The sequence below is a fragment of the Manis pentadactyla genome, chromosome 17 (genome assembly GCF_030020395.1).
Source record: "Manis pentadactyla isolate mManPen7 chromosome 17, mManPen7.hap1, whole genome shotgun sequence".
Lineage (NCBI taxonomy): Eukaryota > Metazoa > Chordata > Mammalia > Pholidota > Manidae > Manis > Manis pentadactyla.
Window position 1 is genome coordinate 64,146,277 of NC_080035.1, and position 27,816 is coordinate 64,174,092.

A 27,816-nucleotide genomic window follows, 5' to 3' on the forward strand; every position below is an offset into this window, starting at 1 on the left:
AAAATAATTTTTTTCTTTATTTTTTTCCTTATAAAATGTATTAAATGAAACTACCTATTACAATGGGGTTTCATGGCACTCCCTGGGCCCCAGCACCCAGCACCGAGGGCATACAGTAGGTGCTCACTAGATATTTTCACAAGTCAGTCAGGAAACACAAAATGTTAAAGAGTCCAAGGAAATAATATAAACCAGCAAGAGGGTGCAGGCTTAGGGATCCCATTTTCAAACGTGACTACAGATGTAGGCATCTCTGCTCCAGCTTAGCGAAGGGAGCTGCTGGGAATCTTGCTTTCTACCTTCTCATTTTAGTGACTGCTCTGATGATGCGCCTTAATAGGGAAAGAACCTTGACCTAGGAACCAAAAGATTTTGGTCTTAGCTCCAGCATCCAGTACTTAGACTGAAAACCAGTCTTGCCGTCTGTATGATGGGACCCCTCTGCCTGCCTCTTCACCACAGGATTCTTCAAAGGATGAAATTTGACCAAGTATTCCATTCTTGCATTGCATGAAATGCTTACAAATGATTACAAACAAAACTGTTCTGACTTCAGTTTAAACACATGTATTTTCCATTATTATCAAGGTGTCTACATGCATCAAGTCAACTGCATTTCCTATAAAGCCACAAAGTATTTTAAAAGAGAATGAAAATGCAGTGTTGTGTTTTACCCTTTCCAAAAGCTCATGACCTGTGAGTTGGCTTATTCTTGGTTTTGTGGCTAAATTTGACATATGAAAATAAGAATTTCTGGGGCATTTAATAAAATATGACAGTTTTGAAAATTCCTCTTGTTTCTTATGCACAAGGGTTTTGTTTTTTTTACACACACACCCCCTTAGTGAGTTCTTTTGATATTAATTCTTTCAAGCCCAGAACCTTCTGTTTACCCTCCCAGGTCGGTCTGAGTTTTTGCAGGGCTGGTCCCCATGGGCCTTTCTTGTCTTTTTAGCCTGTAATAATATGCACATCCTCTGACACCCCCAAATCACTCCCTTTCCCTCCAACCAAGTTATTTGGCTGTATCGCCTTGCTAACCCAGTTCCCTCCCACAGCATGTTGCAATAATTTCAAGACTTCATTAATCATGCTCAAAATCTAAAAGTTAAGAACTGTTTCAAGGAGGTTAAAACATGACAAACCAATTTTGCCCACATGATAAGATACTGGTGGTGGAGCACAAGGCGTTACAAAACCCACGATTACTTAACCTCAGTCACTGGAAAAGGCCCAAATCAGATCAATCTGAATTAACAACTGATTTTTAACCCATTTCCAGTAAACAGCATTCATTCTCTTAAAAGCACATACAGTTACTCAAGGAAAAAAATTAAGCAAGATTTTGAAAGTGTTTTTCTGGTCAAGATCTTGATTTTAAGACTGAAAAAATAAGAAAAGCATAGCATTACACAATCAATACAAAATCATGGTGCATCATTAACACAATAAACAAGCTACTTGTTAAAAATTCCTTCCCTGAATAGGTAAATTCCCTTCACGGCACTGTTGTTTCAAAATTGACAAGCCTGCTTTCAAAAAATAATGCGGAGATATGTTTTAACCTAGGGTGTGACCCAATTATTTTCAAAGATTAAATTAGTAGGATCTTAATACCATTTTTACCACATCTGCTCTGTAGAGGTTTCAAAGATTCAATTTATAAAGCAGGTTCTTGCTTTTTTATTCTTAATTACTACCGATAAACTAAAATATTTGTGCTTTTTGGGTAGGAGCTAAGACGTAGAAACAGACCTCATTACAGTTGGTAAATTAGAAGATAGTTACATTCTCATAAAAATAAAAATAAAAATAACAGAACACAGATGGTCGAGTTTAAAAATGTGTGACCTTTTCCTATGTATTTTGTAGTTAATCTTTCAAAAAATACCATTTACAGGATCAATGGCCCAACTGCAAGTGTGCTAGAAGGAGAGAGACAGAGGAGGAGGAGGGATCCGTGAAGGGGAGGTCAGGCCACAGCTGCCAACGGCCCTGCCGGGGGTCTGCGGCATCCGAGACTCAGACCTGCCCACAGAGGCCGAGTGCCCTGCCCCAGACACAAAACTGCTCATTTTCTAAGATTCTGAGCTCCCATGCTAAGTCCAAACCAATGGGAACCCACCAGGCATCCAGGAAGAATAAGTGAGTTCCCAAACTCAGGGCTTCTCCATGGGGAGAATCGGCACCTTTTCTGAGGAAACAGATGAAAAGTAACCATTGAACGGCTATTACCAAACACCGTCCATGTAAAGACACGGCACTTGATTACTTGGGTCCAGAATTTCATTGTAACAGATATGGTAAAGCCAGGCAGCGGCCCACGTCAGCAGGGCATCCTGCCCAGGGGGTGACGGAAGCAGAGCTCACCTGCCCTCCTGGCCCCCTCGGTACACTCTCGGCAGGCGGAGCCACACCTGCCACCCAGGCCTTCTGGGGCACGTCGGTCACCCACGAGTCAGGGGTGCCGGCTGCCTGCAGAACACGCCAGGCCGCCAGCCAGGGGTCACAGCCGCCCCTGCCAGCTCTCAGCGGTCCCGCTGACTGCCGTCCGCGGCACATGGCACACGGTTCACTTCTGCAGTGAGACTGCTACGCTCTTCTAGCTCTTGTAGAACTTGTCCTTAATCCTGTGATTGGACACGGGCAAGGGGTGGCCAGATCAGGACAAACTGCTTGGCAGGATGGAGAATGACGCGTGCATTCTCACCTGTACTGACAGAAGCGAATTCCGTGTACGGAACAGAGCTTTAAACTCTACTCCCCGAGTAGATCACCTAGTCTGAAGCATCACTGGCCACGGAGACTCGCCCACCATTCACACCACGCCACAGCCTCTGCACCCTGGGAATGCGCCCCCAGTGTGGAGCTGCCCCCAGGCTGGGGAACGCCCATTCCAGATATTTGAAAGACAGACACTTTGAGTCAAGAAAACTTGCATAAAGGCAAGTAAGTGAGACATGAAAGGGAATGAATGGCTATTCCCATAAACATTTTCACAATTACGATCTATTTCTCCCTTTCAGTTCTTGGGACGGACCGAAGATTAAGACCCAAGAGATGACACTCGACCCGTCTTGGGCTGGGGGGGCAGCCCCAGAGCAGCTGCTGCAGAAAGTCCGATTTGAGTGAAGTTATTTAATACTAGCGCCGACCTCCCAGCCCCAAGGCGCATTTCAGAAGTGAAACATGGAGAGCGGAGCAGATTAGCAAGTGGGAAAACATAAACAGCGAGGAAAGCAGAACAAAACGTCCCGGCCATGATTACTTCAAGGCAGGTATCGTGTGAGTTTTCAAAACAGAAGAAGAGAACCAGCTGGCAAAGGAGAGTCAAGGGGACTTTACTTTTCTCACCAGCAGGCCTGGAGAGCTCACGGTGGAGGCGCGTTGACCTGCTGCCGAGTTGCGTCCCCTCCCCCAGCACACGTCACCGAGGAAGCATTCGGCACCGAGCACCCGTCCCCTTGTGAATCAACAACTGTCCTTCGCTGCAGATTAGTGGAGCTTGTGACACTGACTGCATACCAAGTTCCCTTCTGCTAAAATAACAATTCGCTCCAGAAAGGTCAGTAATGGCGCCTCACCAAGTCCCTTCTGACATTTACAGGGAAGACCTGAAGTCAGAGGGTCGTAGGCAGGTAGCAGCAGGGTTTTAAGAGCCCAGGCTGGGAAGTGCCCACCCAATCACACAGACACACCCCACGCAGCCACGCACCTTCATCTTTCTGGGTGAGTGTGCGTGAGGCCGCACCCCAAGGAGGGCAGGTAAAGACCCAGCCTCACGTAAAGTCTGGGCTCCCTGGGGCCCCTGCTGAGGCCCAGCTGTGTCCCCGACCCAGATCCCGGCCCCTGTCAAAGGCCATGACTGCATCTCACCTTCAGGAGGCCGCTGGCCTCCACCTGCGGCTCTAATGTCCCTCCAGTTTGTCCCCCCTGTGCTTTGCCCACCTGCGTGCCACAGCGCCATGCCCATGATGAGACCCAGGGCAGCTGCCCATCCAGGAAAAGGGGAAGCCCCACGCCCAAAGCCGGTGGACAGCAGGGCAGGGGGGTTGGGGCGTCCAGCAAAAGAGGGTGTGTGTGAGCATGTGTGCACGCCTGTGAGACGCAACAGGAGGGAAGCGCAGCAGGCCCCAGGGACCGTGTGTCCCAGAAGACATGGCAAAGTGGAACTGGTTTTCTGTGCACGTGCGTGGGCAGAAAGGAAAACTGCGCAACTAACGGAAAGGAGCAGGAGACTGTCACGGGAGAAAGAGAGCCGGATTTCTGAAGAGAAAAGGGTGCCAAGCCCGTAGGGCAGCCAAGCCCCCCGCGAGGCAGGGGCTGCTTTCCACCCTGAGATGTGTGCTTCAGCTCCTGGACCCACAGAGCTCCTCAGAGAGACCAGCCGTCTCACGTCCACGAGAATGGAAACACTGCGCTACGTCAGGACTTCACATCATACTTTAGAATGTTATTGTAGCTTTTGCGGGAAGTTTCCCCCGAGCCATAAATCGCTGCTGCCCCGGCGGGCGAGGCCTCCCATGAGCTGTCAGGTTACCATCTCCTGCAGAGAACTGCGCGTCCCACGTCCACAGGGGCGCAGAGCCCAGGCAGCCAGGCCACCCCCACGGGCCTCCTGCACAGGCCGCAGCTCCCCCAGGGTGCTCTCGGGGTGCAGCCTGTGTGGTCCGGAGTCAGACGAGGCGGGGCTGCTGGCTGCCAGGGCCTCTGTGTTTGGACCAAGACACCAAACCCCCAGGGCTCCAGCTCCTTATCGGGGAGAGGCAGAACCCGGCGCCGCCACCCACATCACGGGGCCGGGAGGGTCTCTGCAGCGGCGGGGCCGCGAGGCCGAACATCGGGAGGAAAGGGGCTAAGTCCCGACATACAGGGAAGCGTGTCACCCCGGCTCCCGGGCCAGGGACAGCCTGGCAACAGGCTCACGTGGGCACCCCCACCCGGGCCCCCAGAACCTCAACCAGGTCGCAGAGAAGAGCCCCAAGCGAGGAAGCAGGAGCCCCGAGGCTCCCAGAAGTACGTCTGCTTCTTGCCAAACAACTTCCTGCCATGAAAAGATGCCCTTTGATGGTTTGGAGTCTCATATGTGGAAGTGAAGACTAGTCAGGGGTCAGGGGACACAGCTGTCATGGCAGTTTCCCAAAATGTCCCATCTCCCCCCCCCAAAAATCAGGGCAAAGGTGACAAATGGGGAAACAAAGGGCGGGACCCAAATCACAGGCCCTGAGCAGGCTGCCTGCTAGCAAGACGCGAGCTCTGCCTCCCCCCGCGACCCCCGCTCAGCTCCGGGCCCCGCAGGCCTCCGCCCCTCAGCGCTGCCCCTTCCTCCCTCGGAGCAGGTGGCAGGGTGGGCAATCTGTTCTGCGGGGGCCACGGCCGGTCTAATGTTTCCCTCTGCCTGAGACGGTAAGAGCCTCGGGGACAGGGGTCAGCCCACTTGCTCACCTGCCCGAGCCCACGGGCACACCACCGCTGCAGGAGGGGAGTGGGGGCCGGGCGCTGGGGGCCAGGGTTCTCCTGGCCCCCAGCACCCCACTAGACCTACTGTGGGGGCACTTAACTCCTTTATACATCTTCTAGGGGAAAACACTTCAAGCATTCAGCCAGGTGCTCAAGATCCCAGGAGTCACACCCACAGGGCACCGTGGACTTCCTACCCAGCGTCCACACACTCCTGTGCGGCCTTCGCACGCTACAACAGGACATCTATAAAAAGTTCTCCAGACAAACCCTCAGGCTCCCACAGGGTAAGAGAGTCACATCTGTCACTCATTACCTTTCCCCTTTGCAGGCTGGTGCACAAGCCTAGGGAGGCACAAAGCTCACACCAGTAAAGGAGAACCCCCATGGATGTCAGGGCAGCATCCCAGGATTGGGCCAAGAAGTGCGGTCGATCGAACTGGGAGCCAGGTAAGTGTCACACTGTCATCAGACTCGTGGTAAGCCACAGGGGCACGCACGCTCACGGGCACCTCACATTTCTAATGGGTTTGCCATAGGCAAGAAAAGACAAAGGGCACCCCTTCCCCAGGCTTCTGGCCCGCTGGTTTCCTCTGACTCAGCTTCCTGTCTGCGCACCGTGCAGACGGCTTCTCAAGGGCGACGGGTCTGCTAATGTCCTTTTGTGGGACAGGGCTCCATACCCGCACTACATGATTATTTTGCATCATTACATGCTGTCCGGAAACATATTCTGAATGCTCATGATATTCTACCAACAAACAGGAGGAAAATCCAACCGCACAGTTTTGGTCTGTCAGGATTTGTTTCCTATTACGCCTTTGATCTTGAATTAAAACATACAGTCTCATTTTGCTCTTTTTAAAAGAAAGCTATGTTCCTGCCAGCCATGGTCTTCTCAGGATCATTTTTTTTTTTTTTTAAATAATTTCTTCCATTAAAAGCCAAGATAAGGACTGCTGAGGCCCAGCATCCCTGAAGACAGTGAGCAGCCACGTGAGATGCCTGGGCCTTGAGAGTCACAGAACACATGCGATTCCATTCAAGATATCGCACGTTCTACTACTTCTAAACATGGAGACAAAGCCAACTCGCTATTTTTAAAGCTGCCCTGGAGCAGGTACCTTCCAAACACAACTGCAAATTTAAAAATGTAGGTTTTCATGAGTGTAAAACAAACGCTATCACACATTTGATTTGCCTCAGAAGCACATGGCGAGGGGGCAGATGGAGGGAAATGGGAAGGTGAGCAGGAGCCCAGACTTGGGGCCTCGCCCCCACTCCTGCCGTGGATGGACAGAGTGTGGCCCTGACTCACAGCCTAGGTGAGGCGCCCGTGGCGGGCCTGTGTGAGGAGCAGGCCAAACCCAGCGGACACAGATCCGGTTTTCGTGGCTCCCCTTTGGTGTACTGCTGATATTTACCCTTGGATTCAAGCTTACTTTTTAATCTTTTGTTTTCAAAAAACTATTAAAAAGACAAAAGTAGGTGAATGTGGGAACCCGGACTGATTCTCACGAGGACTCTGCCAGATGGTGATTCATGCGCAATATGTGGAAATAGGAAATAGGAGACATCTGGAAAAAATCTTGGCATTAAAGACAGCAGAAAAAACATGGAAAAGGAAAACTGTGTGTTTTAACCCACACGGCCAGCTAGTGGGAGGAGAAAGGACATGCCTTTGGGCCCTGCAGTGAACACCAGTGGCCCCCAAAGTGATTAAAGCAGATATGTGGCATGTTGGAATCCATTATATGGCAAAAATAAAGTAGCATTTCTCAGAGGTTCCCATTTAAAAATACCTAGAACAAGGGAAGCTGGCTGGGGAGGAGAACATTTGGACAAGGTTGCAATGATACGTGTGTCAGGAAAAGCAGCTGACAGCACCTGCGGAGGTACGTGGACCATTAGAGAACCTGGAGGGGAGGTCGGTCCCCTTATATTTGAAGGGAGACGGATTCTGGAAACGAATGGTACCACAATGTTGACTAGAAATTGGATGATATTCCCGACCTCCCAAGTGAGGACGTGTCATCTCCCTCCAGCAGAGCATCCTAAACCCACAGCCAGTTTGGGCTCTCTGCAGTTTCGGTCCTGGGGGGCTTCTGCCACAGGAGGGGCAGGCGGGCCTGTCTGGGCTTCCGGCCCTCACTGCGAGTGGACGTCAGCTGGACGGCACATGCCTCCATCTTCGAGTCTCGAGTCCCCCCAGACCCGGACCCGCAAGCGGACTGACTGTTCCTTCCTCTCTATCATGTCGAGACCTAGCTACGCCTGAAACAACATGTACACATGAGACTTTCTAACTTTCCTAAGTGGTTTTTAGGTTCGTGCCTTTGACTTGATCCTTTTAGCAAGGCAGGGGAACTGCAGGTCAAAGGCCAATTCCCTTTTTCTTGGGACAACTTGGTCAAAATGGAGTGCTAAAACCTACTCAGCTAGCAGATGGTGGAACTCACACAGAATCAAGGCTTCTATTCAACAAAATGTTCTTTCCTAAAGGCTGCTCCTGATGTGAGAAATAAAAGGGGTCTGTGATCAAACAGTTTTGGGGAACTGTACATGATATGCTCCTCCTTGAAGGTTCAGAAGCTTATTAAAGGTTCTAAGATGTCCTAGAGTGGAAATAACAAACATCCATTCAACCGTAACTCTGTGTTCCCCGGACTTGTTTGTCCTTGGAAAACTCTTCCACACTCTGTCCCAAAGGAAACATTAATCAACATCCTCAAGATGGCCTGAGGATCATGTTTTTGGAAAGACTGAACCAGACACTACTGGCTTTGGGGAATGCTCAAAACACTTATAAAAATAAAGACAGCTAATTAGTCTCAAGAATACTAGAAGTAATTTCAGATATGCCAAAAAAATCAATATTATTGAATAAACCTCCTTGTATTTTATAGAAAGTAGCACTGCTTTCTGCATTTTGACTTTATATATGTCACATCTTAGAAGTAAGAAAATAGAATTCTTTTTTAAACATACTGGATTGTTAACTTCTCACTAATTCAAATGTGGTGCAGTGCATGAGTGAATGCTTAATAAATAAATCACTGTTACTATTAATAATTCATTATTATTAGTTCAAATCAGCTAATTTATCCAAAGTTCCAAAGAGTTTACATAAAAAATATTGCCTTTGATTTACTTGAGAAAAAAACTAAATCCCTAGGTAGAAAGTTGACATCTTTAACATTGAGAACAATGGTTAGTATAATTCATGGGAAAGGAATTCTCAATATCCTCATCAGAAATAATAGAAAGATAATCTTGTCCTTTAATAATCCTTGAGGTCTCATGTGTATTCTACTCAGATACCAAGAATAATGAGGAATGACAAGGGAGTAAGTAGCCGACCTATAAAGTTGCAATACGGCATGAAAATGATGAGAACATGAAGATGCGCAAGCTCGTGCCTAAACACCTAACCAAGAGGCCTTCAGTGTCTCCGGCAATAGAGGCTAATGGGAAGTAATCGATGTAAAACGGCAGGACTGGGAGGACTGGAAAACAGCCTCTCCTCTTGTATTTACATATGATTAGATTTACAGCATTCTTTGCACATACTTTTCTCTTATTTAGCATGTCCTTGAGAGAAAGACCCTAAACATGCCTATTTTGTATCTCTAAAAGCACCTAGCATGACTAAGAAAGGCATGTGAACTGACTAATCATCCCACACAACTCCCAGGAGCCTGTGGGAGGAAAGAGATGTGCCTTTCCAGACGCAAACCTGATGGCCAGGTTCTGGCCCTGTCTCTGTGTCCAGAAGGCTGAGCAGTATGGCCACACTCGCCTCCTGGGCGTCCAGGGGACATGGCCAATACATAACAAAGGCCACTCCCTTTAACCAGAGGGTGAGTCTCCCATGGCACCGATTACGTGACAGGATTTCCTGAAGGCACCATGGGGCCCAGTTTCTCAAGGGAGAAGCTCTTGTCTCTTGCCACAGGCCTGAGCAGCCTGCCCTCCAACATGCCCTCGAGCTCCTATTCTGGGTGCTGTGTGGCTAAGCACCCCCACAGGCCACGGGACCCTGGCCGTTTGCACTGGGCCTCCCCTAACCTGCAGCAGGAGAAGTGGGCTCAGACTGGCCCCATGTCACAGACAAGGCGGCCCCTGTGGTCATTCGCGACCAGAGGGGGCCCCAGGGGACGGCCCTGGGGAACAGGGGCAGGAAGCAAAGGAAGAGCTGCTGCTCTGTGGCCACCCAGCCACCTCTCCGCCACCACACGCTCAGCTCTGCCTTCCTTGGCGGCGGCCAGTGGAGCAGCCTGCGCAGCTCGGAGTCTGTTTGAGGGCCTCGGGGACTCCGGCGAGGCTCTGGGACATTCTGACCCGAGCTCATCTTGCTGCCTCTCCAGGCCAGGGTCGTCTTGTCGCACAGAATGGAAAGTCATGAGCACTTTTCTGAGGCCCAAGTCCTGCTACTTGCCTCTTGCACCCCCTAGAGATCCAGATAGCTCAGAGGCCCTCGATCTGGGCCCGTTTTGCTGCCCCCAGGAGACGTTCAGCCAAAGCTGGGGGCACTGTGGTTGCCACAACTGGGAGAGGGAGGTGCTCTGGCATCTGGTGGGTGAGGGCTGGGAGGCTGCTAGGTACCCCACAGGGCACAGGATGCCCTGCAGCAAAACAGGGATCCCACCCTACAGGCCAGTAGTGCCGAAGCTGAGAAAGCCTGGACTAGCTGGGTCTTCACCTGTATAATGGGCATAATAATAATAAGCATAAAAATTTCAGCACTGTGCCTGACCCACGGTACACGTTCCATACACATCAGCCCCTCTCTCCCTTGCTCTCTGCTCCAAAGCCAGGAATCTGCAGTCCTCACCAAGATCTGTCATGTGTGAGCAGAGGCTATAATTTAATGCTGAGATGAAGACAGACAGGTTTATGGAGGTCTGGGGTGGGGTAGCCACTGATGGCATCAAATACAGGAGCTAAATGGCCAGCAAAGATCCCGACCACCCACCATAGTAAAAGAAAAGCACATTGGCACAAACTTGTATGTAAAGAGTGTCCCTTCCTCCCAGATTTCCAGGGCCTGAAATAGAGTCACTCCCAGGCTGGTCAGACTGCTATCAGATCAGACAAGGTACAGGTTTTAGACAAAAAGGCAGAAGTCCCACTCTCAAGGCTCTCTGTTTGGGGGGCCTGTGCCAACCAATGGCTACCCCACTGCTGTGCAGACCCAGCATGTGGGCAGGGCTGGGATTCAGACACTAACTGGTAACAGCAGGACATGCCTTCCCCAGGTCACTGGCAAGGATCTGGCACCAGCTGGTTACAGTATCCCAAGAAGTCAGGAAGTACCCATGCAGCCCTCACTGTCCATTAGAAATACTGTAGTTCTGCTTAATGAGGGCTCTCTGTGCTCCCAAGAATGGCCTGGGCATGGCCCTTTCAGGTCACTATGTTAGGAACTAGAAAACCTTCTCCATGATGCATTTATCAACTGGCCAGAAGAGCTGTCTTCTCTGAGCAGGGGTGTTACATTCAGCATGCGTCTTTAGGTGTATGTGTGACAGTTGACCCCACTCTATACCCAGGCGAGCCTGGTGAGTTAGTGAGTGTGCCTGGATGTGATTCCACCAGGAAGTTGTCCATGCATTTGTGGTTCTAAGCCACAGGACCCACTCCCTCCTCAGAACAGCCACACCATGTGTTTTTTCTACTGTCTCTCCTGCAATCTGATCATTTATTCTTAACTTATTTGTTCCAGGTACAAATCTCTTACCTCTCAAGTTTAACTTGAAGTTCCTTTTTTTAGGACACTGCAGGGTCATAAAATATAATGATAGGTTTACATAAATGTGGGCTCCCATGGTTAAAATATTTTAAAGACTTCTTGTGTAGACTCTGTTTTCACAAAATACAAATAGTTCATTTCCGAGCATTTTGCTGCAACTCCTAGGAACGTGGTGCCTTTCCTGCTATCTCAAATAGTTGAGAAAAATCAGATGATCAAGCAAAAGAAGAGCTTAACTTTTGGCTGTTTCTGAGCAGGCAAGCATTGAAAACCCTAATCAGTTTAAGTAGATAACATTCCCATATTGTTGAGGCTTCTGGATGAACACAAAGCCATTGTGTAGAAACGCCAATTAATTACCTAAGAGAAAACACCAGAAGATATGAGTGGCCAGGGAAGTGGGAAAGTAAACAATTTAGCAAAGACCCTGAAATCCAGTGAAAGCCTCTTGAATTTAACTGTTGAACTCAGAATAACATACCTATATTATATTGATAACTATGAGATTATAAAATGACCAAAGATCTGCTACGTTTACATTTACTTATGGTATTTGGAGAATACAAGACATTCTGCCAATTAATCACATCTCTATGGAAAGAAGGACTTAGCCAAAAGAGGTCTGGCAGTTTCTACTGGACACATTCCAGTTTCCATTGGTGGATTCTAAATAGCCAGTATGTCAGTGTTCCTCACGGAAACGCTGAAGGGGCCATGTCTCAGCATCACTGATTCCAAATTCCCAAGGCAGCTGACACTGAGTCCCAGGTAGGTAACTAACTCCCTCTGCGTTATATGGCTTCTGTTACCTATTTTTAAAAACAAGTCAAAACTCATTTAATTTGTAGACATTTGAGAACAGCAAACTAACTTCTTTGGTAATGGAAGACATTAATTAGTAGCTCAAAAGTACGCTGTGATTTGAGCCCCTAGACAAATTCTGTGCTTCTAAACCCTTTATTCTTTCTGCACTTACACCTGATTAGCACATCTAGGACTTGTTTTGGGAATGGGTGGGAGGTGGTGGCAGCTGAGGAAGGCCAATTTCTCTTACCGACATGCCAGCCAAGGATAAATTTCTTTGTTATCTGACCTTGGGATGAGAGACACGGAAACAGACCTGCAATCCCAGCTCAGGCAGGTTCAAAGTGACTCACACCATTAAACTGATTATTTTAACATCACTTCCAAGACAATAAGTGGAAGTTTAAAATTTCCTTTCCGTGGGAGGAAGGCCCTCTTCCCTGCTCAAGCTATGTGAGCCATAGAACCTGAAATGTTTAAGAATAGAGAAGACAGAGCTCCAATTTTTGTTAAAAAGAGATAATACTAAATAAGTTAGCTATTCCCCCAGATGTCAAGAGGCTTTCTGAATCCGTTCAGTAATTACAGTCTTTGAACACACAAATTCAGAATGGTTTGATCTATAGCTTGCTGGAAGTTTTTTATTTTAAGTAGTTTAATAATATCACATAAAAATTCCAAAGTGGGCCATGGAGGAGATGGTGTGGAAGGAGCCAGGAAAGGCCTGGAATGGGAAGCCTGGTTCACCTGCCTGGAAATCTTCTCCAGGCATAGCAAGGGGAGAGCAGAATTCCATGCCCCAACCCAGGCCCCACAGGGGCTCTGGCATTTCCCAATTTCAAGGCTTAGTCAGAGCAGCAGGAGGCTGGCCTCAGCACCAGGTCCCCGAGACAGCGCACAGCCTGATGGCACATCTCTAACCTTCCCGAGCTGAGCAGCACATGCCGCCATCAGGGCAAGCTCAGCCCAGGCTACAGCGGAGTGCAACCTTTCCCGGTGCTCAGTTTTGCACAGAAATGTTGAAGGACCCTCTCCCTGCTGAGCGGACGTCAGTGCTGCTTGTGACCCAGAGGGACCCTGCCTTCTCTCAAGAGGTTTGAGCAGCCCGGGACCCAAGGGGACCAAGTCCTGACCAGCTGCCATCTAGTCCCGAAGAAGGCAGCTGAAAGTATCTGGAAAGTTATTCCTGTACAAATCTACCTTAGTGGGTAGATAGTTGGTAAAAATTAAAATGAATCAGGCCAGAAAACATATGCATTGAATAAGAAGTCTGAAAACTAGCGGAGCTGTGGGGAGGGCCCCCAGGTCCACAGCCGTGGATGGGAGTGGAAGTCAAGGAAGCCGGTGGTCCATGGGCCCCGTTCTCTTAGCCGGGAGGAAGACTAATGCCGGCTGCCCCCTTCCAGCCCCTGATGCTTTAAGTTTCAGGGAAAACATAGTCTTGTTGACATAAGCCTTCTCTCCCCATTTGTTGACATCTGAAAGTTCTTTTTATAGTTTTAAGGATTTCTTTGTTAGTTCAGTGTGCTTATGTGTGTAATTCAAGTTAGAGAAAAAAGAATGGTTGTGGTATGAACAGACTTGCCTCTACTGTAAAATGACTCAGGAACTCACACAGGAATTAGCTAGAAACACTTCCTAAATGATCAGGGTATGAAGACAAACTGTAGTTGCAAAGTTGATAATGAAAGATATAAAAGAGTTTTCACAAACTATCCAGCAATACTGATGCCAACTGTCAGCACATTTTTTAAAAACAATGTTAATACTTTAACAATAGCTAAAAAGAAACAAAACCATTTTCTGTAAAGCAGAATTCACTCAATTTCATAAGTGTGAGTATGTGATCACATAAGCCTTGCAGGCCAGGGGCAAGAGAATAATTCTCAGGCTGGCCTGGCCGATGCCGTCAGCTCCCTTCTGCAGGCCCTGACCTCTGCGTGGCCCCGCATGGGACGCTGAGTGGCCGGCCACGTTTTCTGGCTGCCATGCCTGGTGTCCACCGTGACCTGTGGGCACTTTCAGGATGTCGCACTGTAAAAACCAGATGGGCACCCTCTCTCAAAACGATTGAAAGGCACAGACCCAACTTGTCTTCAAGAGAAAATGGTCTTTATCCAGATCCTGACTCTTAAATGGGAGGGAAGAGGACTTGCTTATTAAAAAAAAAAAAAAAAACTGTAATTGTACATTTGAGAAACAATACATATTTACTGTTTTTGTAAATAAGCCTCAATAAGTATGTTATGAATTACAATTGGCTTAAAAATACTTATTTTAATAGAAGGTCCTCATGCTCAATAGAAACTTTTTCTTTCAGAAAAATTTTACACATCAATTTCAGAGAACATTATTGGCTCAGCAGATTTTCTGCCAATACACTTGTTCCTTCTAGTTACAAAAAGGAAAATATACCTAACCCCTTTTTCTACATCAACGGCCAGTAATTATTACCATCCTTTGGGAAGAGCTGTTAAGACCCCTCAGAAATAATGTCAAGCCTGGTTTTCCTTCATTTATATTGCACTAGGGAAATTACTAAAATAGCAGTAAGGCTTTAAAATTAGTTGCTGATTATTCCATTCGTTTTGATGCAGTTTCTAGTGATTTCCACATTGAAGACAATTCAAAAGGCACTGCTATGATTTATGTTTTGGCCACTCACCTTTTGTCCCTTCACTCCATGGCAGTCACACTTCCCACAGCCAGAGCCAGCACAGCCACCCTGCAAGTAAAAGGAAACATGGTTCAATAGATGAACACTTGCAAATTGGGGTCAATATCTGAACTGAAATGATCTTGGCATCCTCACCTACTTACGGGAAACGTCCTACCCTGTTACTATGAGCATGATCTTAAAACACGTGTTACCTGGATTTGTTCTAACGGGGCTGTCACATCCTATCCTATGGTTCATCTCTCCTATGCTAACATACAAACCAGCAATCCTGCAATGGAACAAGTCAAAGCATTACTTGGTCCACAAAGTAAAGGCTGTCAATTTTTGAAACCGACTCTCCTCGGATTATTTTAACAGGACTCCACCCTTATTTGCAAGGCTACAAAAATATCACACTTCTGCTTTAGGGGTTTCAGACCTGAGAGCCCAGGAGACTGAGTACCCAGGACAGTGGAGTCCAAGCTTTGTCCCATGAATTTCCAGGGACATAGAGGCACAAAAAAAGTTTGTGCAAAGAGGGAAAAAATGAAGGAGCTGATTTTAAAGCCCAACCACTAAAGAACTGATTTTTAATTCAATTTGAGCTTGAATTTTCAATTCAAGAACATTCAACAACAAAATGGTCCTTGTAGTTCATTTCTAACATAAAGTAAAGTTAAAAATGCAAAGGAAAGAATCCAAGAATAAAAGCTGGGGAAGAAGGAAATGAATGTGTTTGAAAGCTAGATGCTAGTCTCAGCTACCATTCTAGTTAATGATCCAGACAATGACTCCGAGATGGTACCATCCCCATTTTACAGGTGTGAAAACTGAATTAAGAGGTTTAATATAACACGCTAGGATGAGTTGAAATTGGAGCCCAACCCACGCATTACGAAAAACTACCAACACATTAGAAGATAAATGTATTCCTACATTTGCAAGTTCCACAGACAAACTCAAATCTCAAATCAAAGCAGACATACGTGTTGTAGACAGAATATAAGGCAGTATGACCAAGAATAACTTAGTTCATGAGCTTTATTAGAAGATCTATAGTAAGTCTGAGATAAGAAGGTATGTTTATCTTCTGCTTTAGGTGGTAATAATTCCTTGAAAATAAAACCACACTATTAACAGTAGTGTGATCACGTGAAGCCTATCTGTTTAACAATACACCCAGTCTCCGTTGCCATGGAGATCTCCTGCATCAAACAACTGCATGTGAAGCTATTTCATGAAGTGAAATCAAATGAGTGCCTCTCAGACAGCGAGCTGTTCTTGACTCCATACTTGGAAGTGGGGACACCTGACGGCAGTCCAAGCAGACTTCCGAGGTGTGGCTCCCTCTTTCCCTGACTCCTGTTTGAGGCGACCTCACCATGCACCCCCACAGCCTCCTAACATTTAAACCAGTCCACGTGCACCTTGCTTCACCATCTGGGTTTGGGTGACCACTCAGAGTTTTCCAAAGAGACAAGGCCAGCAACTTAAGCCTGATTGCCACAGGGCTCGTCCAGACACACACATACGAGGAGAGAGGCTCGGGAGGCATGCCCACTGTGACACCACCAGCCCCATCCGATCCCCAGGGAGGGCTGACTGCTCCCCACTGCGTTCGCATAAAGTTCGACGCTATGCCTGACCGCCACACTCACCCCACCGAGAGTCCTTTACCTGTGTGTCACCCCGCACCCTGTGAGCCCTTGGGGGCAGGCCCGCGGCTCACCCCGGCCGGGTTTAGGCTGTACACCGTCTGACACAACACCATTTGTACACCCACACGAGGAAGTAAAGAACAGCGCTATTTAAACAACGATACGTCACCGACTATTAGCACTATCCCAGCATCAGAGTTGTGAAAACATTAATAAATATGTGTCTTAGAAATAGCACCAGTAGCAGGTACCCAGGTACAGTCGGCCCGCTGGTCATGGTGGTGTCCCCTTAGCCGACCTTGAACAACAGCCGCAGGTATGAACCCAGTGCACAGCCACACGGGCAACCAGTGGTCCTGCCTCGCAGCGCTGCGGGAAGATCCTCCACAGAAGGGACTTGCGGATGAGGTGGGGGTCCTCAGATCACCAGACCAGCCAGGGGGGCGTCCCGCAAGTGCACAGGAAGGCTAGCGGAGCCCAGCCAGACGGCCCGACAGACGAGGCATCCCGGGGACTCCGCGAGCCCCTCCCTGCCTTCCTGCCTCTGGGCCTGCTCAGAAACACCTCTGCTCCTTCAGCTCTGCCAACCTCCACCGCACTCCCACAGACACCAGCAGGGAAAAACCAACAGGCTGGAAGGTGTTTTTCTGCACAGTGCACGAGGGAAATGTCCACCCGCCATCAGGGTCTTGGTACAAACCCCCAAACTGCCTGAAGCATATGGTTTCCTACTTATAATTCAATATGGCGTCTTCAAAAATGGGCAGAGAGTCAAATGACTGAAGCTGAAAATGACTATTTGGTGATTCTGGACTTTTCTCTTCTGAAATGTTGATAAAATCTCAGAAGCTTATCTTTATTCAGTTTGAGGGAAGTTATAAAAATGAATTTCCTGGAACTGTTCCCTTAAGCTCTCAGTAAATGCTTTAATAGCAGAGGACCCCAGATAAGAGGTTATAGGGCCACAATTGTGGATATAGGGTCAAGTTGTTTCTTGTGCCTTTGCTACAGAAACACCCCCTGAGTATGTGGGTAACAATGACCAAGACTACCAGTGATCAACAACCACTGGGGAAAATCAGAAATGAGAAATAGAGGACCAGGGCCTTTGTTATGGGCTCTATTATAGAAACAGAGGCTCCTTACCCTGCCCCACCATCTTCTATCATGCAAAAATTATTTTTAAAAATCTCCAGAATGAAGATATTAATGGTTCCTTCTCTGCTTTACTCTTGCAGGAAATTTAATTATCAATTCTGGCCCTAGAAGACAACTCCAAAGAATTGATCGTTCTAAGAACATATAAATTATGGCCAGCTTTTCTAAACAAAAGGTGATTTGAGACAGTGATTTTTGTTTCCCATTCTGGATGGCCCATCATTTTATGTAAATAGCTTGGTTAAAAATAAGCAAATGAAATTTTAGAATAACAAACAAAAATCATGAGATGCATGTTTACTAAATAAAATCTATTTAGAAATGTCAGTGTTGGGTCCTTTAAAACTGCTGTCACACAATGGCCCTGCCAGATATCTCCTGTTACACAGAGCTCTTTAATTGTGATTTGAAGGTGCACTGCTAAAAAGAATTCCAATGAGGCTCTGAGTGTCCCTTTTCAATAGGGACTAATGCATGATTTTGAAATAGCTAATTAAAATAAAAGGCCTTAAGTAATGCAAGTCTCAACCCTCTGCTGAGATCGCTATGTTGGGAAAAAGCCAATGAACTGTATGAGCTGCTTGCATTCATAATTTCACTGGGGACCTAGCATGTTAAAGTCTGTGTCACAGATTCCATGATTTCCTGAGGAATTACATTTCCCAGCTGGACTTCTCAGCAAAATTCAAAGATACACACGACACAGTCTCACTGACTCAAACAGCTTCCTAATGGCTGCACAGCTGGGGGAGTTCAGTGGGCTGCCCGCTTGCCCAACATCCAGAACACGCAGCCCCACCCATCAGACTCGGGTTCTAGAACAGGGAGGACTTGCACGTCTATGGAAAGCGCGTGCTCTTCCTCCTGCCCATCTCCCCACTGGAGGGCAAGCATCGGTCAGCGAGCCATACCTGCCCTTTCTTCCTACGAGGCGCACATGAAGCCAGCGGCCACAGCTGACCAGGTCGGTCACAAAGCCGGTCTGCGTCTCCCTCACAGAAGGAGACCGTCCATGGCCAGCTGCTGCCTGGGTGGCCCAGACCCACGGGAAAAGAGAACCCTAGGGGCTCTCGGGGTGAGCATCGTCATCATACCCCTAAAACCATAGAAAAACAGAAAGAAAACCAGGTCATCTTGACAGGCCTTGTAGCCTTTCCCTAAAAGACCACAGCCAAGGACTTACCACAGGAGCACAAGTTACCTCTAAATGGAAGATGAAGTGAATCAGAAGAACTCGAAACAAAACACTCATCAGTTCTCAAAGAAGTGTGTCAGCACACATGTGCTTACACAACTTGAGCAGGGGTCAACTATAAACACAGATAACACAGTCTGAAGGGAAAAACAAAAGGTATGACAGAGTGGACCTAAGTCAAGGATCTTCTATATTCTTTGCAAGTCTCTTTATACCTCCCAGGACATGACAAAATGGTATTACTCAAATTTTCCTTCATGCCACAATTAAAGATTTCCAGAGAGTCCAACCATCAACCCTGATGCTATCAAGTATGTTAGGTTCTAAAAATTCCCAAAGATTTACGATACGCAGTACTAGTGCCAAAAAAGGAAGGCGGATGATGGAGGTCAATGACTTTAATTTGAAATGAAGCCTATTTCCGGTCTTTCTCTGATCTGCACACCAACAGGGAGCCCTTCTCAGCATTAAAGCAACTGGGGCCCCTCCGAGTGGAAAGGCGTGCATGGAATGACAGAGAGGTCCTCAACTCTCTGCCTCTGGTAGGGGCACAGACCTGCATCATCACCGCCTTAACGATTTTTATGTGTTTCACATCCCACCAAATAGGGACACATGGAGATCTGCCAAGCCAAAACAGCTTATCTTTCAAATTCCTTCTCACATTCCCTATGCCGTGCAAAATGTCAGAGGAGCTCGGTGGTGATATTACCCTTCCAGGGTGCTTCTCTGTGGGCGCATTTCTTCGGGGAAACTTTTGAATAATTATCTAAAGAAATATGTGCAGGCAAAGGAATGTCTTGAGGACCACTTGGGCGGAAACTACCTGTGAGGCTTTCAGACCGCCCCTCCGTGGGACTCCCAAGTGCAAGAACCACTTTGGAAAAGCGTCTGGCAGCGCCCGGAAGCTGAGCGCCCTCACGCCGTCTGTCCCAGCAATCCCACTCCGGGTGTGTGGGCAGATCTGCATCAAAAGATACCTCAGACATGTTTCTTACTGAACCCATTTTAATTAAACAACATCTGCCCTTATCAAGTGCCACTGGAGTTTGATCTTTCCAATTCTATTCCTTTTCATTCAATTTCGTTACCGAAAAAAAAATGTTGGTGTGCTAAATAAAAGATGACCACTTCCCCCCAACAAAAAAGCACTGGAGCTCCCACTTTTTGGATATTAAAACATCATGAAGAAATACAGAGTACATAGGGGGGACTTCAACATTTATCTCCTTGCTTTCATCCTGTCTGTGCCTTTAACCAGAATATGCCATCGTTGGTAGTTCTTGTCTTAAATTCACGTCTACTGCACGAGGTTCTGCAAACCTGAGCCCCTCCCAGGGGACGGCCTGGGAGAGACCCTTAGAGCTCCTTCCCCGGAGAGCACACCTGTGAGGTGCCGCTACGCTCAGCTCACAACCAGGTAAAACACCTACCCGAGAAAGGGGTCAGAGGAGTGGTGACCTCAGGGGGCTTGACTAGCAGGGGAAGGGGGGGCTTCCTGGGACCAGAAACCTTCTGTGCTTGATCAGGGTGGTGGGTACATGGGTGGCGGGTTTCAGTCATAAAAATTCATTGAACTGGTGATTGCACTTTGTTGTTTTTCAATAAAATTAATTTTTTAAAGGCATTGCACCACCCACAGGAGCCTGAACCACACACAGCAGGATGGATGAACGCACAGTGGGGTGGAGACACAGAACAGAGCCCTCTGCCGCCACACCAAGGCGGCCACAACAGGGATGAATCTCAGACAATACTGAACGAACAGAAGCCAGACACAAGAGAACAAACCAGGTAATTCCATTTATATGAAGCTCAAAACTAAACAAAATGACATTGCATAGTGGCTACGCTTCAGGGCTCTTATTGACTCCCCAAGGGGTTTCCAGGCTTCTGGATACATTCTGGTTCATGATGTGGCTTCTGTTCATTTTGTGCAAAATGTATTGAGCTGTGCCCTTATGATTCACACTCTTCTTCAATAAAATTGACCCCCGCCAAAAAAGTGTGCATAGCATCTAAAATGTATTAACAAAATAGCAAAATTTAGGCCGAATGCTGCCATCCAAGTAATAATTTCTTAAAAGCTTACATTTCCACAGCATTTTTGAACTTCCCAAAATATGTTTGGTATTATGGACTTGAGGAGATAAATCCCCAAGGAGCCCACAATCCATTTATTTTCTTCTGCATTTGCTTTATTATTATTTTATCATCATCATTTTGTTTTGATAAATGTAAGAAAGATGGATTCAAAAGATGTGAAAACAATTCATCATTAATTCAAAAGAAAGGACAATTTAGTTAAACAAAATAACATTTCCATCCCATTCAATCTGGGAAACATGGAAACAGAGTATCTTTACCACTTCTTAAACTTACAAAGTATCTCTGCTCTAATTTGAAAACAACTCCCAGTGTTGATACATTCTTGGCAAAAAACAAATAAGCATGAAACATGTGAGAACCACAGAGAACTTGTGACAGCAGCGCCTCTGACTTGCAGACCCAGGAAGGACAGCAAAGGGGGAGCTGGGCTCTGCTGCTCCTCGGGGGTGGCCGTGCAGGGCTCGCAGCCAGCAGCACACTGAGGAGGCGAGGGTGTGAGCTTCGCAACTCCGGCCTTCAGCATGTGATCAAGGTTCTGTTCTCCTTTTCCCAAATTGTACAATTTTTGTTGACTCATTTTCATTTCTTCCCTTCCCTTTCTCCCACTCAATGGGGGTGGATGCTAACCGCGCCCCCTGGGGAATGGGATGGGCCGGGGGACGGGAATGACGCCCGGCATTTCTCCTCGGGTCACTGGCTTTGTCCAGCTGCAAACAGATGTGACTATAATTAGTTGCCACATGACAGCGGCTCCAAAGGCTGTGTGTGAAACGAGTTGGTGGCTGTGTGTCCGCCGGGACCCATCATGGGTGGGAACAGAGCCTGGAGAGAGGAACGGGGTGTCCCGGCTCCCCTGGTGGCTGCTGCCTCTCTGGCCTGGGGGGGCAAACCAGCAGGAGGCAAACCAGGCAGGACTCCAAAAACCGGAGGAGTGCATCCCGGCAAGTTTCCAGCCCCAGGTCCTCCTACTGGGCTGCCCCCAAAGATTCTCCCAGAACAAGCAACCGTCCTCGTGAACGTGGCCTTACAGACTCCCTGGCCCCAGAGGGAACTCAATTCCCCAACGTCGGAGGGCAGCTCTCCCAGCAGCAAAGCCCTCGGCTCCTCTCCCCATTCCCGGAATCCCGCGCTGCCCAGCCCGCCTCCAGCCAACCGTCCCCGCCGATGCGCCCCACCACGCACTGCGACCGGAGCCGCAACCTGACTTTCCAGCCACACTTTGAGGAAGAACAAACTGTGCCCAACCAGACACGCAAACAAAATGCCGGACAGTTTCCTGCAACTTTGGGAAAACGTGCCCCACCGGCTGGGCTGGAGCCTGAGCTCTTGCAGCTATTTTTGGTCCTCATCTTTCCCCTCTCTACATACAGCTCCGAGACACAAACCAGTGTTTACTCCCGCCACGCCCCAGTCCGCCCACTGCCTCTCAGACATCCACCTGCACTTCATGCTCTGGACCCCGAGCCCCGCCACCAGCAGGGCAAGTGGGCAGGAGCGGACGTTGGGCCAGGCTGGGCCTGAGCCACGCCCCGAGCCATACCAAGTCTCAGCACCTGCTTTTACTTACCTTTTACCTAACGGGTGACCAGATTTTAACATCTTTTATGCACCTGCTGTAGGCCAGGTATGCCCCCCAGTGCTAAGGATGCAGAGTTGAATATGTTCAAATTGGGGTGAAGCCCTGAAACATCACACCACAATGCCTACCCCCTCCCCCCCGCAAGAGAGGTGAGCAGTCCCACGGACACAGAGGAGGGAGCCCTACGTGCTGCCCAGGGGATGCAAGCACCTCCAGAGAGGTCCCTGGGGCAGGGAGGAGCAGGGCCTTGGCCTGTTGGGGGGCTCATGTAGGTGGGGGGCACTGCTGTAAAGGGAGAGGCACTGGAGATAAGGCACCATGGAAGGGCACCGGGGCCCCAGCACCTGGGCAGGGCACCGGATGGCACCACCAGGAGTCAGGACAGAGCCAGACACATTTTTGAAAAGGAAGTGACAGCAGAGATGCACTCTCCTAAGAAGGAGAGACAGTGTGGAGACCCAGGGGGGAGATGGGCACAGGAGCAAGGTGGGAAGGTGATAAGAGAGACTCAAATTCCTGAGGCAGGTGCGGCACCAAACCTAGCAGTCCTGGCCAGGTGACCTCAGCACAAAGGCCTCACACCAACATCACTGACTCACTGCAGAACTGTGGCTACAGCTCCCAACTACTGTGCTTCCCTTTGTATACCAGTAACTGACCCTAATAAATGAATCTACAATTGCTGCCTTAAAAGTGGTAGCAAATTTCCTGGAAGACATAAAGAAATTCTAACAACTGGGTGTACCACGTGGCTTCTTGATTAATTCCTACTCATAAATGAACCTATTGCCTATGCAATCCCCAAGTGAACATGTAATTCAAAAGCATATGTTTAAAACAGAAGTGCTGTGTGCTTTCTTCACAACCATCATCATTATTAAATCCTCCTAGAGTAGAAGAACACAACATAGCCTTGTGGTCAGAAATGTTGCCAAGGGTTGGAGCGAAAATAAAAGGAGAGAAGACAGAAAGGAAGTGGGGGAGGGACGCCGGAGCCGGCGAAAGAGCCTGGTCCCGACACCCAGGGAGGCAGCCGTGGCCGTGGCCATAGGCCTTTCCATGAAGGGAGAACCTCTCCGACCATCTCTACTGCACGCCTCATTCTCACCCCACACACGCATCCCAGGCTCACGTCGTTTCTTCTGACATCCTTGTACTGCAGTCTGACCGACATCATATTAACACACTGTCTTTAAATTATTGTCACAAAGGCGCATGTACCTGCAGGAAAGGGCATGTGAAACAGAAGCGAGAAATGGCCCCGTGGTCCTGACACCCAGGGAGGCAGGACCCCACCCCACGGCCTTCCCTGCATTACACCTTCAGAAAAATTCCTGATCGGGTCTAAATTTGAAACCAAAGGGCCCTGAGTGAACTTTGGACACTTTTCCATTTGTGACCTGGAAGGCACAGCACAGGCCAAAGTAAACGAAGCATCAGAAATGAGCCGTCCAGCACCCACTACATCCATTTCCTGGGCAGCTGATGGGAGGGGCCTATGCAGGTAGTTCTCGCACCAAGACTGCTGTTAGAAACACTAGAGGCGCCCCCTGCTCGGAAATGACAGGTGACAAGTGCGGGCATGAGGACTCGCGGTATCCCGGGCAGGAACAGTGCAGCCCACCTCCCACTTACCCCGCAGTGCCCACGGCCGGGTCCTCTAAGCCTGTGGCACACTGAGTGGAGCCACGAAAAGCCTAAGGGACTAGCAAAGGATTGCCAGGACGACCGACATGCAGTTCAAAATGGTTTATAATTAAGCCAGCGGCAACAAGACGCCACTTTTTTCCTGAAACAATTAAATATTTTAAAACATTGCTAATTTCTCCCAGATGAGCAGCGTCTGCGAACACCTCCAGCCAAGGCTGGGATGGGATCCCTCCGTGCTGCTTCTGCCCTGGTTGGATATGTTCCTGTCCCAAAGGGCAGACAGTACGGGCGCCTTTTCCGTGGAACACGTGTTGGCCGAGCTGCGACTCCAACTCACTCTGTGCTTGAGCACCCCCATACTTTGAGGACAAAGGACGACTCAGGCCTGGACCGTGCTCTCAAGGAGCAGAGAGAGGAGGCACTGAGCCCTCAGGAGGGGGACAGACAGACCCCAGGGTCAGGTTCTGAATAGCTCAGGGTGTCTGTGCAAGGAGAAGACAACGACGGCCTGGAGAAGCCAAGGGGTGTTAGGAAGTAATGTGCGGAGGGGCTCCTATTGCATTTTGCAAAGGACAGGCCTTTGGGCCCTGAGGGAGACAAGCTCCTTCCCCACATTCGGCAACGCAGGCCTGGTGCTGTGTGGAGTGCAGGCGGAGAGGGGCTGGGAAGCAGGGCCCGCCGGGAGGGCCCAGTGGAAGGTGCAGGCAGGGACGGAGGGCTGAGCCTCTGGGAAGCAGGGCAGTGAGGACAGCGTCAGGGGAGGGGCAGGGGCTTTCCAGTGGGCGCCACTGGATGCGAGTCCATCAGCGGTGACGGGAAGTGGCAGATGAAAGGCGAGGTGAGCGGGGGGCGGGGGAAGAAAGGGATGTGTCTTATTTTATTATATGGCCAATTTTCATTTTCTCAGTTGGCTATTATGTCCACTACACCAATTCCTCGTGAAGATTTTTATTCTATTTGTCAAACTACGTATCTCAGATTCTCCTTATTCATCAAACCTCATTTAATTCATGATTATATTCATTGATGCAAGAAATAATGTAAATCCTAATGTAAGAGATAATACAGATGCAGCAATCCCGGAACTTCATTTCCACCTCCTCCCCCGTGAAATGTCCAACTGACACAAACGTAAAGTTGCTCTATGCTCACGTACTGCTGCAGGTGTGTGGAGACCGTGGACAAGGAGAAAACACACACACAACTGAGTAGCTCGGGAGGGTGAATGTTCTGCTGCTATAAAATTCCAAGACGCTCAAGGAGGAAAATGATTCTGGCCTGGGACAGTACACAGAGAGAAAGAGGGAAAGGAGGAAGAAGAGAATCCGCAGCCACACTTGTCGGGATCGGCCACACTCTGCCTGTGCTCCGTGGAGAGGCCGGAGCCTGGGAGGGCAAACCCGGACACTCCAGAAGGAGGAAGCCCTTAAAACGGAACAGAGACAGGAGGGCTGGGGAGCACTGGCAATGCAGAGGACTAAAGCCAGCAGCATATACTGGCACGGCGGAAAATCTGGCTTTCGGCCAGATGGTGAAGGTCCGCACAACCACCATGGGGAAGACGTACAACACTTTCCATAACAAGGATGGCAGATGGATGTTCTTCCTGGCAGGATAGAATCTGGCCAGGCACTATGCCTCAAACCCGTGTATTGTTTCGGTTTACTACTACTTCCATTCCATAGAGGCTATAAAATATGCTGTTGTGACGGCAGTCAGAGCTGCTCACCTTTCTTGTCAGATATGGGACATGTTTTAGAAAATTCTGCATGTTTAGACTAATTCCAGCCAGAATGAAGCTAAAGTATCATTCTCATAACTGTACTCAGTCTCAAACACAAGCTCATTTATAAAGCCATTTTTCAAAAATAATCTGGAGGATGTGCACCATTTATGAATGACAGGCTTTTCAATGCTGGGGTACAGCCCCCCACGCCCAGAGGACCACACCTGGGGACACCATCCACAGGAGAACGTTACTTGATTTCTATCTTTAAAACCAGGTTTGGAAACCCAAACAAAATATAAACAGAAATTTCATGTAACAAACTCTCTGGGTTAATCAGTTCCTGACAGGGCGGCAAGTCTTCTCTGCACTTGACTAAAGGTCATCTGAAAGATTGCTATGTGGCGCGCTCCTGGGCCATGTGCAAATCTGCACACGGCCACACCCAAAATGCTCGGCAAGCTCATCAGGCTTCTATGGAAGATAACAGAGAGCGGACCAAAAGGCTGAGTGGCTCTTTCAAAGGATCCACCTAAGAAATAAGTGCAGCACTGTGGTTAAGAATGACAACCGGCGAGAGCCACAGGAGGAAGTTGGCCGCAGCCGTGGTTTGCTGTTCAAAGCCGCGGTTCCGCAATGACAGGTTCTGCTGTTTATGCTGCGGCCGCGAGATGCTGCCAGGAGATCCCTCTGAGGTCACTGTGGGCTCTGAGGTCAGTGGCCCATGTTTACTTTGCGGAGAGGCATCGCTGCCAAACCACACTTCCCCACCGTATCCCTGAACAGAATCCTCCTCCTAGAACTTAGAAAACCAACCCTTAAGTGTGCCAGCACCTACAGAAACCACATGGTCTGATCCACTGACAAATGTTAACCTATACAGCTATCAAAACGTGTTACAATTGCACAAATCTGTACCTTTTCCAAGAAAATTAAAAAATGTATTTAGCAGACTGAAGCCATTCATAATTTATTATGAAAGTAATACAAAATAAATAAAATATGGAAAACATAACTCATTCCATTTCCCTGGTCCTTCAATTTAAATGATACACAAATAGCCCTGGTTTCTTTATTTTCTCATTTATAGGCATTAAATACTTATTTTCTCATTACCTACTGTGCATACAACAGGGTTTTAGGAGATTTGTGGGAATAAAAATAATGTTTTCTAATGGCAATGCATTTATATTAAGCAAGTTAACATCTAGAAAATGCTACAACTTTTGCTCCCACTTACTGTGAATTTTAAACAAAGAAAATCCACGTTGAGCCAGAGTGAGTGGAGGGTGACTATGATCCAAAACGAATGCTTTCTGGTAAAGTTTATCTCGTTGGAAACCAAAACCACATTTGTGCTTTTAATAACTCTATTTTCATGTTTTGATGAACATCTTAATGAGCTGGAAGGCAGCTCATTCTCTTTCTTTGAAGAGCTTTAGTGTCTTTGCTGTAAACTGCCAGTTCTAGAGTTCAAATTTCTATGTTAAATTCTAAGTAAAGTTTCATTTTTAGAACAACCCATTATCATTTCTGAATTTGAGGGAACAAGGGATTATTCAAAGGGGGAACTAGCAAGAACACAAACAAAAGAATTGGAAGGGGGAATAACGGGCTTGGCATAGGAGGCAGATGCCCTGGACGTGGAGAGCTGAGTCAACTCTCAAAAGAAGTTAAATAAGAATGAACCACCAACAAAGATCCACGCACTGCTACAGCTGTAGATGCACTCATCCCACCAGTTCCTGGACTTGCCATGGGAATGAGGAAGGAGATATCTAAGCTGGCCTGTGCATACAGTAAAACAAGAAATTTGACTGGATCTATACTATTGGAACTCAATCAAGAATTAGGAGAAGTGCAGATTGTAGCGCTCCAAAATCTTACAACTACAGACTATTTACTGTTAAAAGAACATAAGGGATGTGAACATTCCCCAGGAATGGGTTGTTTTAATTTGTCTGATTTCTCTCAGACTGTTCAAGTTCAGTTGGACAATATCCACCATATCATAGATAAGTTTTCACAAATGCCTAAGGTGCCTAACTGGTTTTACAAGAAGATAT

General features: G+C 48.0%; 1 protein-coding gene and 1 long non-coding RNA gene across 2 annotated transcripts in view; one reads left to right on the forward strand and one right to left on the reverse strand.

Moving 5' to 3' along the window:
• COL4A1 (collagen type IV alpha 1 chain) overlaps positions 1 to 27,816 on the reverse strand; it is a 130,629-nt gene that overhangs the window by 62,249 nt on the left and 40,564 nt on the right. Inside the window, exon 2 of the mRNA XM_036893621.2 lies at positions 14,682 to 14,741. Within this exon, the coding sequence (XP_036749516.2) occupies positions 14,682 to 14,741 (60 nt within the window). The remainder of the gene's footprint in view (positions 1 to 14,681; positions 14,742 to 27,816) is intronic.
• Positions 1,899 to 17,773, forward strand: LOC118916568 (uncharacterized). The gene is made up of 3 exons (XR_005026434.2): positions 1,899 to 5,406; positions 5,792 to 5,910; positions 17,572 to 17,773. It is a non-coding gene; the product is annotated as an uncharacterized LOC118916568 (long non-coding RNA).